The 13,219-nt window shown below is 45.5% G+C and overlaps 1 protein-coding gene across 5 annotated transcripts in view; it reads right to left on the bottom strand.

The window, feature by feature from the left end:
* Positions 1–413: 413 nt before the first annotated feature.
* LOC128758728 (AT-rich interactive domain-containing protein 3B-like) overlaps positions 414–13,219 on the bottom strand; it is a 46,478-nt gene continuing 33,672 nt past the window's right edge. The window contains exons 5-9 of one of the 5 annotated variants that reach the window (XM_053864997.1): positions 8,918–9,101; positions 5,950–6,230; positions 4,496–4,768; positions 3,867–3,959; positions 414–3,709 (exon numbers count right to left, since the gene is read on the bottom strand). In XM_053864997.1, the coding sequence (XP_053720972.1) occupies positions 3,516–3,709; positions 3,867–3,959; positions 4,496–4,768; positions 5,950–6,230; positions 8,918–9,101 (1,025 nt within the window). In that variant the 3' untranslated portion in view covers positions 414–3,515. The remainder of the gene's footprint in view (positions 3,710–3,866; positions 3,960–4,495; positions 4,769–5,949; positions 6,231–8,917; positions 9,102–13,219) is intronic. The other 4 variants (XM_053864992.1, XM_053864993.1, XM_053864994.1 and 1 more) reach the window with 4 other exon arrangements.

The raw sequence follows: 13,219 nt of genomic DNA, 5'->3' as shown, positions 1-13,219 counted from the left end.
GAAGTAGTCTCAAAGTTAACTGAAACTCCTGCTACCATCAGCTGTTTTCTGTGCTGGTGATGCTTCGTGAATCACCGTCAAATGGTCTGTAGGTGGCGCTCTTGGTTTATGGATGTTGCATAGTTTCAATTATTAGTAGTCAGCACCATCTATGGAAATAAAGTAGTGAGGTAGAGCAGGAGGCTCGATGAAGAACGTTGGAGATGAGGACACCAGGACACGGTTGCAGCAAAGCAGGACATGAAGAGGGCAGGTATGACAGGGAGGATGAAGAAATGACTTGCTGTGGAAACTTCAGAAGATGAAAGAAGTGTGGGATTATCTCTGCCCACTCTAGTTTCCTCCCAGTCATTAACATTTTTGCTGAATTAGTTTCCCGACCCAAACCCTGAAAGAAATGAAGACCAGACTTGGGGAATAAGATATAAAGTAACTTTATCATGACATACAAGTTTAAAGCCCTGAGAACCATCTTTATATTACTAATATGAACAAAACTGAATGTGTGAAACCACTTTGGGAAAGTGCTCCGCTTAAATACAATCAGCACAAACCAGTTTTTACAAGCATTCGTGTTTTGCCCTATTTTTTCATTTGCTTTAATCAAAGAGAAAACTATAATAAAGTAATATCATTATTATCATGTCAATAATAATAACAACAGTACAAAAATATGCACAAACCCCACAGTTGAATTAATATACGGAGCGTTGTACAAGCCAAAACAACATAAATCGATAAATGAGGTATTCGATAACCACTTGCATATGCGCCTGTTGTTACACAGATCGGGTTTCTTCTTTTTTTTTTCTTTTTTCTTTTTTAAACAATTTCAAACTGAATCAACTCCAAAAAAAAATCATCCGAGACAGTAAAAGGTTTCTGTTTTCGGCCTCCAACTTCACAGCTTCCCGAGCGACGAGACTTTTTGCTTGCAGTTACTGACGACAACGAGAGAAAGAAAAATCCAAAAACACCAAAATCTAAGAAGTGACCGCAGCGTGTGTCAGTGCTCGTCCCTCCAGGTGGGCATCACCGAGACGCAGCCCACTGCCCTGAGGTATCACGGCGTGAAGTTGGGTGGATGGGGGTCAGACACACACTCACTCTCACTCCCTCTCTCACTCACACACACACACACTCACACAAATGGTTGCAGGTTTGTAAGAGTTGGAATAATGTCACTTGCACATCGTGGCAAATCTGAATACACACCCTTCTCATTTACACATTGCATTTCGATGACAACAGCGCCACCTGCAGGATCGTTCGCAGTATCACTATATCTGATCTGGCAGTGAAGCTGCACCATCAGTCGCTGAGACTGGTTTCATCTGGAAAACAAGCTCAGTCAGAAGAAAAACAAAGAAAATAATGAATAAATAAACGCGACGGCGTCCGTCGTTCAGATTGATTGAAAAACAAAACAGTGATTTTTCTCCTCGAGGATTAAGCTTGAAGAGAGACAGACATTGTTCGCGGCCGCACTGACCGGATCTCACCAGCAACTACTTTAAGGCAGCATCTACATTTCCGTGTATAAAATACAGTTATGTGTCACATGATTCTGACGGCGCTTCACCGGGGGAAAAAAAAAACCCAGAAGACTCTGTGTCTCCATCCTGCACTGCCAGGTGACCGCTGACACATAATGGAAATAAAAGCAACAAGGCTACTCGCAAGATAAAGCTCTCTGTCCTTCCATGTGCTGCTGAACTATCCATTTAAAGGGTGGTCAGGAGGTGGGTTGGGATTCATTCACGGGCCTGAGAAGAGATCACAGGCTACAGGACGACTTTGACTCGCTCCTGTCAGGGACGCGGTGATGCATTTAAGGTCTGGTAAATTGTTATTTAACGCATCTTCAGAGTCACTAAGTGTAAAACAAAAATGGTCAGCGAACGCACCGCTGACAAAGGATCCTGATTCAGACAAAAAGTTATTATATTAGGAGCACAGCAAAGGCTGCTTCAGCAAAATTATAAATACCTTAAATAAGTCAATAATACATGATTCCAGCTTGACGTCTTCCCATCTAACAGTTCGGTCCTAATGCGCGCCCCAAAATTCACTTAGTTCTAGGGCAAGGTTATGCCGTTTTTGATTGACTCATTTTGGTGCCATCCTTGAAGACATCCGAGGTCAGTGAATGCGTCATAAGATGTGAGTGTACCAAGTCACTGAATGCACCGTTCGAAACTCTTCAATACTGACAACTGTTTCATGGCGTTTCAATGTTAAATGTGATCTCTTCTCACGCGGATTCCTTTTCAGTGAAGTCAACAGCGCCACCTCCTGGCGCGGCCGGACCACAGCAGGTCGGACCGGGATTGTATCAGACTACTTTTTGGTATCTAGCTGTGCAATAACTAACGAGGATGATGATGATGATGATTGTACACATGCATATCAGTTTTGACAGAGTTTCTGTCAACAATCCTCTTCCCTGAAAAACAATCACACGGCCGCCGTCTCGGCACCGCAAGACAGACGGGCGACAATCAGAGGCAAGAAGGCGAGAGCCGGCCGATTCACCCTTAAAACCAGCAGCAGTTTGTGGGTCAGTTTGCGTTCAGGGCCGTCAAGTCTTGCTGACTCAGCAGCCCCTTGAGGTAAGTAGTGTGGCTCTCCTCCCGAGAGAGTCCCATGAGGTATTCGTGGAAACAGTCGAGTAGACTTGTGCATTCTTCAGAGGTTTTCTTCTTCTTTAGACGTGAACAGTGATTCCTTGCGTGTCACGTTGCTTCCTGAGAGAAAAACCGAGTCCAGAGAAGCCGGCGTGAGGTCAGAAGTGGGAATGACGTGACAGGTTGTTCTTTTGGACCGGAGGATGCTGAGCTGAGCCGAGTTCTGTCCGCAGCGCGACCTCAAGCGGACCGGAGCTACGGAATGAGGTATTTTAACGTGCTGATCTACAGCGAGTCGACCCAGAGTCTGCGGCGCGCGGGTCAGGTGTGTTTAACGTGATGTGGGTGCTCACAAGCGCCCCCCACAGGTGAGATACCCGACTTCCCCTGATTGCAACGAGGTCAAAAAAAATATACAAAAATAAAGTTGATTCAGGTTAAATATACTACAGCTCCTGAGGTAAAGACACCACTGCAGGTTACTTGATTTGAGGTATGTAAAAAGAGAAACTAAAAACAAAATCATTCTAAAACACAAAATCAAAGAGACAACAAAATGGCAACAAACAAACAAAAAGTCCTAAGATAAAACTTTTCAAGTTCTGTTGTGACTACACCTGTCAGTGGGTTTTGGCTGAGTTGATTGTGTCTAGCATGTTAGTGAGGATCAGCGTGTGTGTGTGTGCGTGTGTGTGTGTGGTGAGTAAATGCATAGCTGTACGTTCGGGCACGTTTCTAACATTCTCAGGCTCTGTGTTCATGATTGGTCAGCCAAGAGGTCGACAGGTGATGAGGTATTTGTTGTGCAACAGTTTGTTACTGAATATTCATGCTGGACCCCCCGGTGGAAGAGAGGTCTGGGGAGCAGTTACGGGAGCCGGGCCCTGGTTACGGGGAGCCGTTGGGAGCGGGCTCAGCTGAGCCGGGGCCCTTGGAGGAAGAGGATGGGGAGGAGGAGGCAGGGCTGAGGGTCTGAGCCGGCGCTGCAGAAAAGCCAAAGCTGGTGCTGGTCCCTGCAGGGGAAGCTGAGACGGCAGCAGCTGGGGCCACGGGGCCGCCAGACTTCTGGGCGAACAGGGTTCCTGTGCAGAGGGTGGAGGACATCATGTTATGGTGATGCAGAGCTGAAGTTCTACCATTAAACGGCGGTATCATGCTTTGACTAGACACAATTCCCCTGTCCGACTGCAGGGGGAACTGAGGGGCCAGCCAGTCTAAAGAGTGGATCAAGACACAAACCTGAGTACATTGTGCCGTTGACCTCCACGGAGACAGTGATGCTGGCGTTGCCATTAGTCGAGATGCTCAGAGACATGTCCTGCTGCTTCTCTTCTGAAAACACATGGGAGTTGTTGGTTCAAAACCCTCAAAGATGTTTCAGAGGTCAACCAAATCAAACGTCCATTTACAGTTTTTGCAGCATGAAAGTGTCCACTATTAGCAACAGTTGGGACTTGAATTTGGCTATTGGATCAACACACTATTGGGCAGGTGGTCATAATGTTCATGCTGACACATGACTTAAAACCAATGGACATACAGCGTCTGAACTGAAGTGCATTCCAACGGTTTAACGGCATAAAAATCTCATTGGGGCCGTTGAGAAACATCAGGTGATTATCTGTCGTGACAATCTTCAGTCGAGAGACGCTAAAGATCCTGTATGTGTAACATATTTTGCATAGAGCTGACAGTGAGGAATGACTCCAGGAGCGGGTCAGAGATAAGCGTCTGAGAATTCCTGTCAGTTACAACTCAGAATGCAGACACAGCCACGTATATTTATGCAAAGCACAGCAGATGAAGTTTGGAACAAAACACTCTGAGTACGACATGCTAGGAGCAGCAGATCTGGCAGTCTGGCTGACCTCGGGCGGCGACAGCAGGCGCTCCCAGCCGCAGGTTCATGGGCATCTGTGAGGCCATGGCCAGCAGGTTGTGCTGGAACGCCTGCTGCATCAGACGCTGTTGCTCCTCGGCCAGGCGGGCCATCTTCCGCTCGGGTCCCTCTCCACCGCCGGTCTCCAGCTTCTCCCTCAGCTGCTCCAGCGTGGCAGCTCGTGCCAAACCGGCCACCTGCTGCTGACCCAGAGCCAAGGCCATGGTGGGCCGGGCGGCCATGATGGAGGGGGTGAGGTCTTCTGGAGGACAGGACGCAGCATTAAAATGACAATATATATAACACAGAGCTGTGATATTTGCTCAACTCTCTGGACACTCTGTAGAAGACCAAACAAGCTGTGGTTGGCAAATAGTGAAGCACTTTTTTGTGTGTCTTCCCAGTTTCAACACTGTCACTCATTATAATGCGAGTCAAATAAGAGCACGGGTCTGGGTGGAGGATCACACCGGAGCCCTCGGGCCGCACAGTACTGACTCCCATCATGATCTGGGGCTGTCAAAGTCCAGAAAATGCCCCTGCCTGCGTGGGAACGCTGTAATCAATCACTAATAAAGGGAAGGGGGCGCAGCAGCCTGAGGCACATGGGCTGCCAACACCTGGAGGAGCAACTATCTGAAACTACAAAGCTGAAGTGCACGTAATAAAAAACGTCAATGGTTCAGACGCAGAAAAGCGTGGAGGAAACAGCAGAGGGCGGTGTTTCTCTACAAACAAAATCAATGGCGCTCGCGTTAACAGCTCAGAATCAATCACACCACTTTCTGCTGGTTGTATATATATATATAGACATATACAGATATATAGATATATATGGATATAGATATAGATATTTTTACCTCCCTCTATACATGACGGTTGGACAAACCAGCGTGTTAGTGGGCAAGAATGGATAACAAAGGTAGCATGACACATTGACTGACTGTAGCGGTTGAGTTCAGTTGATGATCGGATGACAGTACACCAACATGTCCTGGAGGTGTGCTGCTCCACAGGCGAGTCTCAGGTCCGATACGGAGTGATTTGCTGGGAGGTGTCGACAGCCAGGGATGGTGGATGAACACCAACATTCACACCAATAAATTCAAAGTGCAAATGCAAATGGAAAATCTAGCGCATGGCCTTAGGACATTTGTGCGGTTCATGAAATGTGCCTATGTTCTTCCTGAGTTTCGAGAACTTGTAAGGCTAATATGAGAAGGTTCTTAGCATTTCACAGTAGGTGAAACCGCAGGAACAGTGTTGCGAGGAAACCGTAATGCATGAAGAAGACATGAAACCACAGCACGGTTGTGCAACGTTTCTTCCTTGTATCAGCGCCACTTGTTTCACTCTCCACAATTAGAACAGGTCAGAGAGATCATAGCTTCAAACACATCAAAACTAGAGACGACTTGTACGTCGTTGAAAGCGAAGTCTCACCGCTGACGTAAAGGAGCCCACCTTTCTTCAGAGAAGGTCCCGGTGAGGCCTGCAGACCGTTGAGGGCCCCCGAGGTACCAGCCGCCAGAGCAGAAAGGTGCATCTTTGGTGGGGAAAGGATGTGGGGGGCCGTGCTGGGAGACGGGGAGAAGCGGAAGAGGCTGCTGCTGTAGCTGGGACGACGGCCCTCGCGCCTGTTGCTGTCGATGGCGGCCTGCAGCTCGCCGGGGGAGCTCAGGCCTTTCCGCTCACACTCGTAAGGATACAGATACTTCATGTACCTGAGGAGGAGAAGGTAGTGAATACAAAGAATACAAAGACCATAAGCTGCACTTTTCTATGGGTTTGAGTCCTGTTCAGAAAATCGCTTCAATGACTGGCGTCTTCTGAGTTAGCCCACAGATATTACAACTATTATAATCATCAATCACAACAGTCATGACAGTTATCAATTGTTCTATTAAGCAACTTCCCACATCCCCAATCAGTGCTACATTTCCTCATTTAAATGGTCAATCATGAGTCACTCACTTGGTACCGAGGGAGTGCTAACTTTGTACACAAACATGGGCGATTCATTAAAATTTCATGGATCGGCTTCATTTCTCGCGACCAGTGTGACTCATTAAAAAGCTTGTGATTCAGCATTTCAGAAGCAGAGAGAATCCTGCTCGGCAGCTCCCACTTATCACTGAGATGAGTGTGATGAAGCAACAACTGGCTTCGTTCCTCACCACTTGAATCACAACAACCCACTTGGCAGACGGCGGTGGCTCGAGTCTGACCCTGCCAAGTTGGGAGAGATTCAACCATTCCATGGGTCTGAGTGAACGAGTTTCCCCGGGCGTCACGTGTAGCCGCAGTTTTTGAGTGACAGCTTAAATATAACAGAACAACAACCTCAATTATTTTAGCTAGTCTCGGAATTTGAATGTAGAGCTTAAAGGGGTTACACCCACCCCCCAGGTTAAACCTCGGCATCAAGAGTGATGATTTTTGAAACATTCTGTAACACACTCACGTCATGAGTCTGCAGCAAAACAATCCAAAAACAATCCAAAAAGTGGAGTAATTCTAATTATTGACATGTTATTCTTTGCATTTGATGAATTTTGGAAACTTGCCAGTGCTACAGCTGAGGAGCTTATGCTTTTATAAATTACAATTTTCATTAATGTCAACATACTAATCATCCTCTGAACACGTAGCAGTAGAAAATTCCATTTGAGGAAGTGCGCTTCTATCGTTGACCTCAATGTTGATCAAGTCTTTAAATTTCAATGTTTTTAAGTTACAGGAACAAACACAATTTGAATGTGCGCACCGAGAGGAATCCTGTTTAGTAACCAGGTTTCGCGAGTGCATGACCAAACATCCTGTTCCTCCAACAGCATAAACCACATTTTTTCTCTCATCACGGACAGTTGTTGACGTGACATTAATAAAAATCAGGTTTCACCAGAAAGCTGACAGAAACCTCCTCACTGGAGGACGTGTGATCACGGTAAATCTATAAACACACCTGCGCATAGAATTGTTGTGCGAGAGCAGAAGACGTCACACTGGCCCCTGTGAGCACGCACAGCGCTGATATTTTTCCATTCACTCTGACAAAATGAACGTGCAGTATTATGCATGCTGACTGCACGATTGGTGGAAAAGGAGGATCAATAAGAAGCTAAGAGCAGCGGCCATTAGATAGATCCTGCGGAGCTTCGCTGCACAACACTACACAAGCATTAAAAATACATAAGCTTCATTACAACGACCCCACTAGTGGACAGGACACAAAGGTGTGACATCGAGTGGACAGTTTCCATCAGGAGAGTTTTAGCTGACGCTCTTACGACAATTTGTCAGTAAAACCGTGTCTTGCCAGCTCCAACCTCGATCGCGCCAATAAATCCATGACAATCAATCAGCCCGCTGTGCAACGTAATAGACGAGGGATCGGACGTGATAAGAGAAAGTGCCTGGCCAGGGGGAAGGATTGGAATTAACACAGAGGCGGAGGAAAATATCCACTCAATCACGATGCGAGTGCCTGGTCAACTTCTGTGATGTTATTATTTCTATTAGAGAAGAGGTGGGCAAAGAGCAGCCCAGGCGCCACATGCTGCCCTTCGCCTTTGTTCATGTGGCCTCATGAAGTCAGAGCAAATGATCGAAAGAAATTCATAGACATTAAAATGCCACTGAACACTGCAAAACACTGCCTTCATATCTCATTGTCATATAGTTATGATTTATAATCTTCATCTATTAACTTATTTTGAACATATAATGCCATGTCAAATCAAGTAAAATCCAAAACTCTGTTTCTTCTGTGCTGCGTTTGACGGCCCCACACAACAGTCACAGTCGGAAGTGTAGCTGCGACTCCCCTGCATTTGAGTGTGGCCGAACTCACTGGCCTCACAGGAACTGGCCAGTAGCTCCTGGATATAGAACTGAGTGCTGTTTGGATTCAGGTTGGACTCGAGACGCTTGATCCTCAGGGCGACAGCCAAACTAATAATATGCAGGTTCAGCCTGAACTAAGGTCGCTCAAAACATTAAGCATTTAGGCATGAGATCATTCTGTTATCTAGAGTCAAGAACTGAAGACATACCAAATAAAGAGGTAGTTGGTAGTGTTATTAGTTTTGAGGTGCTGCCACCTGATGCCCAGTTAATACCGTATGAGCAGCACCTTAATGAATCTTCATGAGATAGAGAAAAGAAAAGAAAGGACTCCAGCTGTGAGTGTCACGCTAGCTCTGAATACGACATTAATGTCATCAACAATTAGCTTTAGTGCTAGAAATGCTTCTGTGCTCTTTGTTTTTGTTCTCGATAAACCCCAGTCTTGATCTCAAGTGACGCCCGTATTTTGTTATATTACGCGAATGTTTGGTCCAAACTTTTTCTGCTTACATTTACGTCAGTTGTTTTTGGGAAACAAAACCAGACAGGTTGAAGGACTCACTGTGTACGCAGGGTGAAAGCCGCACTGGTGATGGAGGTAGGCAGGTTGAGTCCCTTTGTGATTTCTCTCCAGATCTTCTTGTTGATAACTTCCACCAGGCCTCCTTTATCTGTCACCAGCTTGTACAACATGTACAGATCCAGAACCTGCTTGGCCATGATGGGGATACGATTGACTGGAGTTCCTGCGGGCGGAAAAACGAAAATTAAGAACACTTTCTACCACTGAAAACGATCCCAAACAGGTATCTGCTGAGTCACTCACTAGCATCAAGATACATAAGACTGTACAACATGTTTTATTTTCACAAAAACAAAAAGGACACAAAAATCAAAAAAAAAAAAAAAGCTTCACTAGCACACTACTGTATTCACACCAAACATACCATTATTTTTAATATCAAAAACAAAGATTCACCTCTCAACGTGAACGCATGAACACTAACTACACTGAGTGGGTTTTGCACCTTTACACCCTTTTCTGACCGTAAGATACGGATCTCAATGCTGTTAGGATGCTGGTAGCGACACGGGCAGCAGGCCAGTTAAATTTGGCTTGAAAACATATTAGCCCAGTTAAGGCAATCTAGCTTGACCTGGAAAAGGGGATTCGCAAACAACACAAAGCAAAGCGGCTCTAGACTTTTGATACAGATGCATTAATCTTGTCAACAGCTTATCTGCACTGAAGCCTGCCGGGAGCGTGTTAGGCGCTAATGTGTGTGTGTGTGTGTGTATGGTGGGGTCGAAAGGAAAAAGGTTCGTGGGGGGGGTCGTAATGCTACAAGACGTTACCAGCACAAGAGCATCTTTGTGTGTGTTCCTACCACAGGAACCACCTTGGTAGGACCCCTGACAGGCACACTTCCAGTGAAGGAAGCACGTTTTCCGAGGAAAAAACAGACAAACAACTGACAGGGGTCGACGGCTATTGACAAGTTGACCCAATAAATGTGAGCAGTGAGAGGACACATGCATTTCCATTTATATTCACTGATTGGACAGGAGTTGTGCTTCTCCTTTGGAACCACAGCACGAGGGCACAAATCTATGTTTACCATACAATTATAATCATGAACTTTGCATCCCAATATGGGTATCACTGATGTCATATTGTCAGGTCAAATGTTCACAAAAATATCCATGTCTTATGAGGATACAACTTCCTGTATTTATAGGCTTCCAAACCTAGCTGACCTACAGCAGCACTGTGGCTCTCAGATGCCAATCAAATGGCAGGAATTCACAGAGTCAAAACATAGCTAGAATCAAAAAGTGCAATGTGCTGGCGAGTGAGCAGAGTGGAAGGAGGGGCCTGGGGATTGTGACGGCCCACTAATCCGTGGGCCACGGTGGTGGTGGGGGGGGTCCTGGATAGGCCAGTATAATGAAGCTCATTTAGAGGATTATACTGAGTAAATCCACACCCCTCTGCTGTTAGTGCTGCCAGGTCCGGTACAGGGGAGTTGGAGAGATTTGCCCACAGTTAATGCCAGCCAATCCTTCAGCCCCTCCACAGGCTGCTCTTAACCTGGACTTGGACTCATTAATGACTTTGCAAAATAGCAGTGTGATCAGGCCATGAAGATTAGCCGTGATTCATTTTCTTAAGTTAGCAACATGTCTTAAAGCCATGTGCAAGGGGCCTAAGTGACACATGGACCTGCATAAGAGCGGAGATCAGGACGGTGCTGGGCTGCTGTCTGGGCGTTGCAGTCCTGACCCATGCCCTACTTAATGTCGGCCCTGCATTAAGTAAGGTTTTGCTCAAGCGGATGAAATTTAGAAAACATAAACAGTGCACACTTGTAGGAGACAGGTGTGGTCCCTTATATTTGAGAAAGGTGGGAGTGGTGAAAGGCACACAAGGCTCTCAACACAAACGCCACTATGGAGCAACAGCGTTGGGCGAGTCGCTAACATCACGGTTTCCTTAATCTGATCTTATACAGAAACAACAAGCGAGTATAGGAGACGCAGTAACTAATTCAGGAGACAGCACAGGATGTTTGTGTGTGGGTTGTGTTAGGCCAAGGAGAGGATGATCTATTCGATCAAATTTAACACGCAAGAATCAATTCACAAGTCGAAACGCTCATAAAATAATGACTCCCATTTGAACCATAAGAGCCAGTAGGATGAATCTTGACAAGCACACACTTAATATATGTAACTGAGATAATAAGAACTGTTTGGACTGTGTTGTATCAGTGCTTCTATGAAGAGTGTTCTGCTCCATAATTCTAGTATCTCTCAACGGACTTGTTGGACCATATGATTGACAGGTTCCACACCCACTAGACCAGTTTAGCCCGTTAAAACCCAACATTGATAATTAGAATAAAGACAAAATCATTCCGCAATAAATGTTTTGGATAACGCATATCATCTGGATATATAAATATTTGTCATCATTTAGTAAACCGTTCAACTGGTTTCATATCATAAACGTTCGAGTGGATCTAATCTAATTATGTGGAGTTTTAAAACAGCCATTAGGAAGATGTGTGACTGTAAAATAAAAATGCATAGCATTATCACACATTGACCAATTTACTAATGTTGTAGATAAAGCCTGTTCGCAGAAAACACGCCTCTTATCTCTAAGCCAGTTAGCCTGTGTGAAAACAAGATACCAGCTAATCTCAACAGATTATTTGGATTAGAAACAACCAGAAAATGGAGTATTGAACTGGTCAGTATTGGGGTGGAAACCTTGTCAGCCTGTATTTGCCAGTATAAATGAAAAACATTTGTCTGTGAGTGGCAAGACACACAAATTTGAATGTTTGGTCAGCAGAAGACATGTCCACAACACCACGGAGCTAAGCGACAGTTTCACCACCAGCAGCACGTCCGTTGTTTGATGCAGCGGACATCAATCCTGCATCAAACAATTAGTACAACTGGAGGGGTCAGAGATCAGCCCGGGGTTATTGATGTGTGAATTAAAGTGCAGGTCAGCAGGAAACCATGTTTTCATTCCGGCTCGAGCACAAACAATGAGACGACAACAAATGAAGCGGGCGCTCCGGCCCCGCATTGACAGTCCAGCTGTTAGTTTGACTTTAATCCACATCTCGGCTTTTATTCAGCCCTTTGTGCTCATCCACGCAAATCGGACAGATTCAAAAGAAAACTTTGAGCCCCCTCTATGCTGAATTAGTGGAAACTGGCTTTGAAACCTTAAACGACATTAATAAGTCAACAAGTGACATCAGGTGGGTGTCAAATATCAGCGTCGACCAATCGCCTGTGAACACAGTGGGAAAGTCCCTTTGATAATGTCATAATAGTCAAAAAATCACATTAGCAACACTCAGGCCAGAGAGTTCCCCCCTTTCCAGGGAGTCAACACGCAGCTTGCCTTTGGACGCCGACATCTGCTCCATTTCCAAACCCTGGAGACATTTACCTCTAACAGGCTTAATTAGGTCCAAAATATGCCGTTTGATCCCAGCAGCCCGACTCCTGTAACGGCCCCTTAATGTCCACCCAGTTCACTTCGCTGTTAACAGTGTCAGCGCCAACGCTGACGCGGTCGCGAGAATTAATGGCCACAGATATGAAATCAGATACTGACGCACACGTGAGGAGAGGCTGCGATGAACTGCAATATCAGAATTTCATCTCTCCATGAAGCCATGATTTGTCCACTCAGCTGCTCCCAGCGACTCTGTAATTGGCTGCAGGCTTCACCTCCCATCATCCTTTGCCCCGGACTGATTTTCCTCCAGGGACAGGGCCATCAGGAGCCTAGTGATTAATGGCACCAGGGGTCAAAGGTTGCTCTGGTGGGAAGTGCCGTGGCTGAGGGCCCCTAAACCACTCCCCGGGTCCTTCCTCCGACTTCCACTGCGAAGACAAGCGCTACGCGGCTAAAACTTAAATGGCCAGACTTCAGATGATAAGGGGCAGAGATAGAAAGCCAGACAGGAGGGACAAAGGCGACCGGGACATTTGAGACACTCAGCGAGCTGCAAGGCAAAAATAAAGTCTGATTACAGACTTAAAAACAAGGACAGGCGCCTTCATCTCGGAGGGACTCTTTTATAAGCAAAAGCAAAATTAAACGAATAATGTCACAGGGAAACACTTTCCAATATAAAGTCATTACAGACAACAGTGTTTAATTAATAAAAATATAGTAATAAAATAAATTTAAGAACTATGTAATACATAGTAAGAAAATGACTAAATGGAAATGAATAACAAATCATATCAGATTTCATGATAAAAAAGGGAAACTTCAAATGTCACAGAGTCTGCCCGGAACGGTTATATATTACCTCATAACAAACCC

The sequence above is a fragment of the Synchiropus splendidus genome, chromosome 5, assembly GCF_027744825.2.
Source record: "Synchiropus splendidus isolate RoL2022-P1 chromosome 5, RoL_Sspl_1.0, whole genome shotgun sequence".
NCBI lineage: Eukaryota > Metazoa > Chordata > Actinopteri > Syngnathiformes > Callionymidae > Synchiropus > Synchiropus splendidus.
The sequence above is the reverse complement of the archived record's forward strand: the minus strand, read 5'-3'. Positions and strand labels throughout refer to the sequence as shown.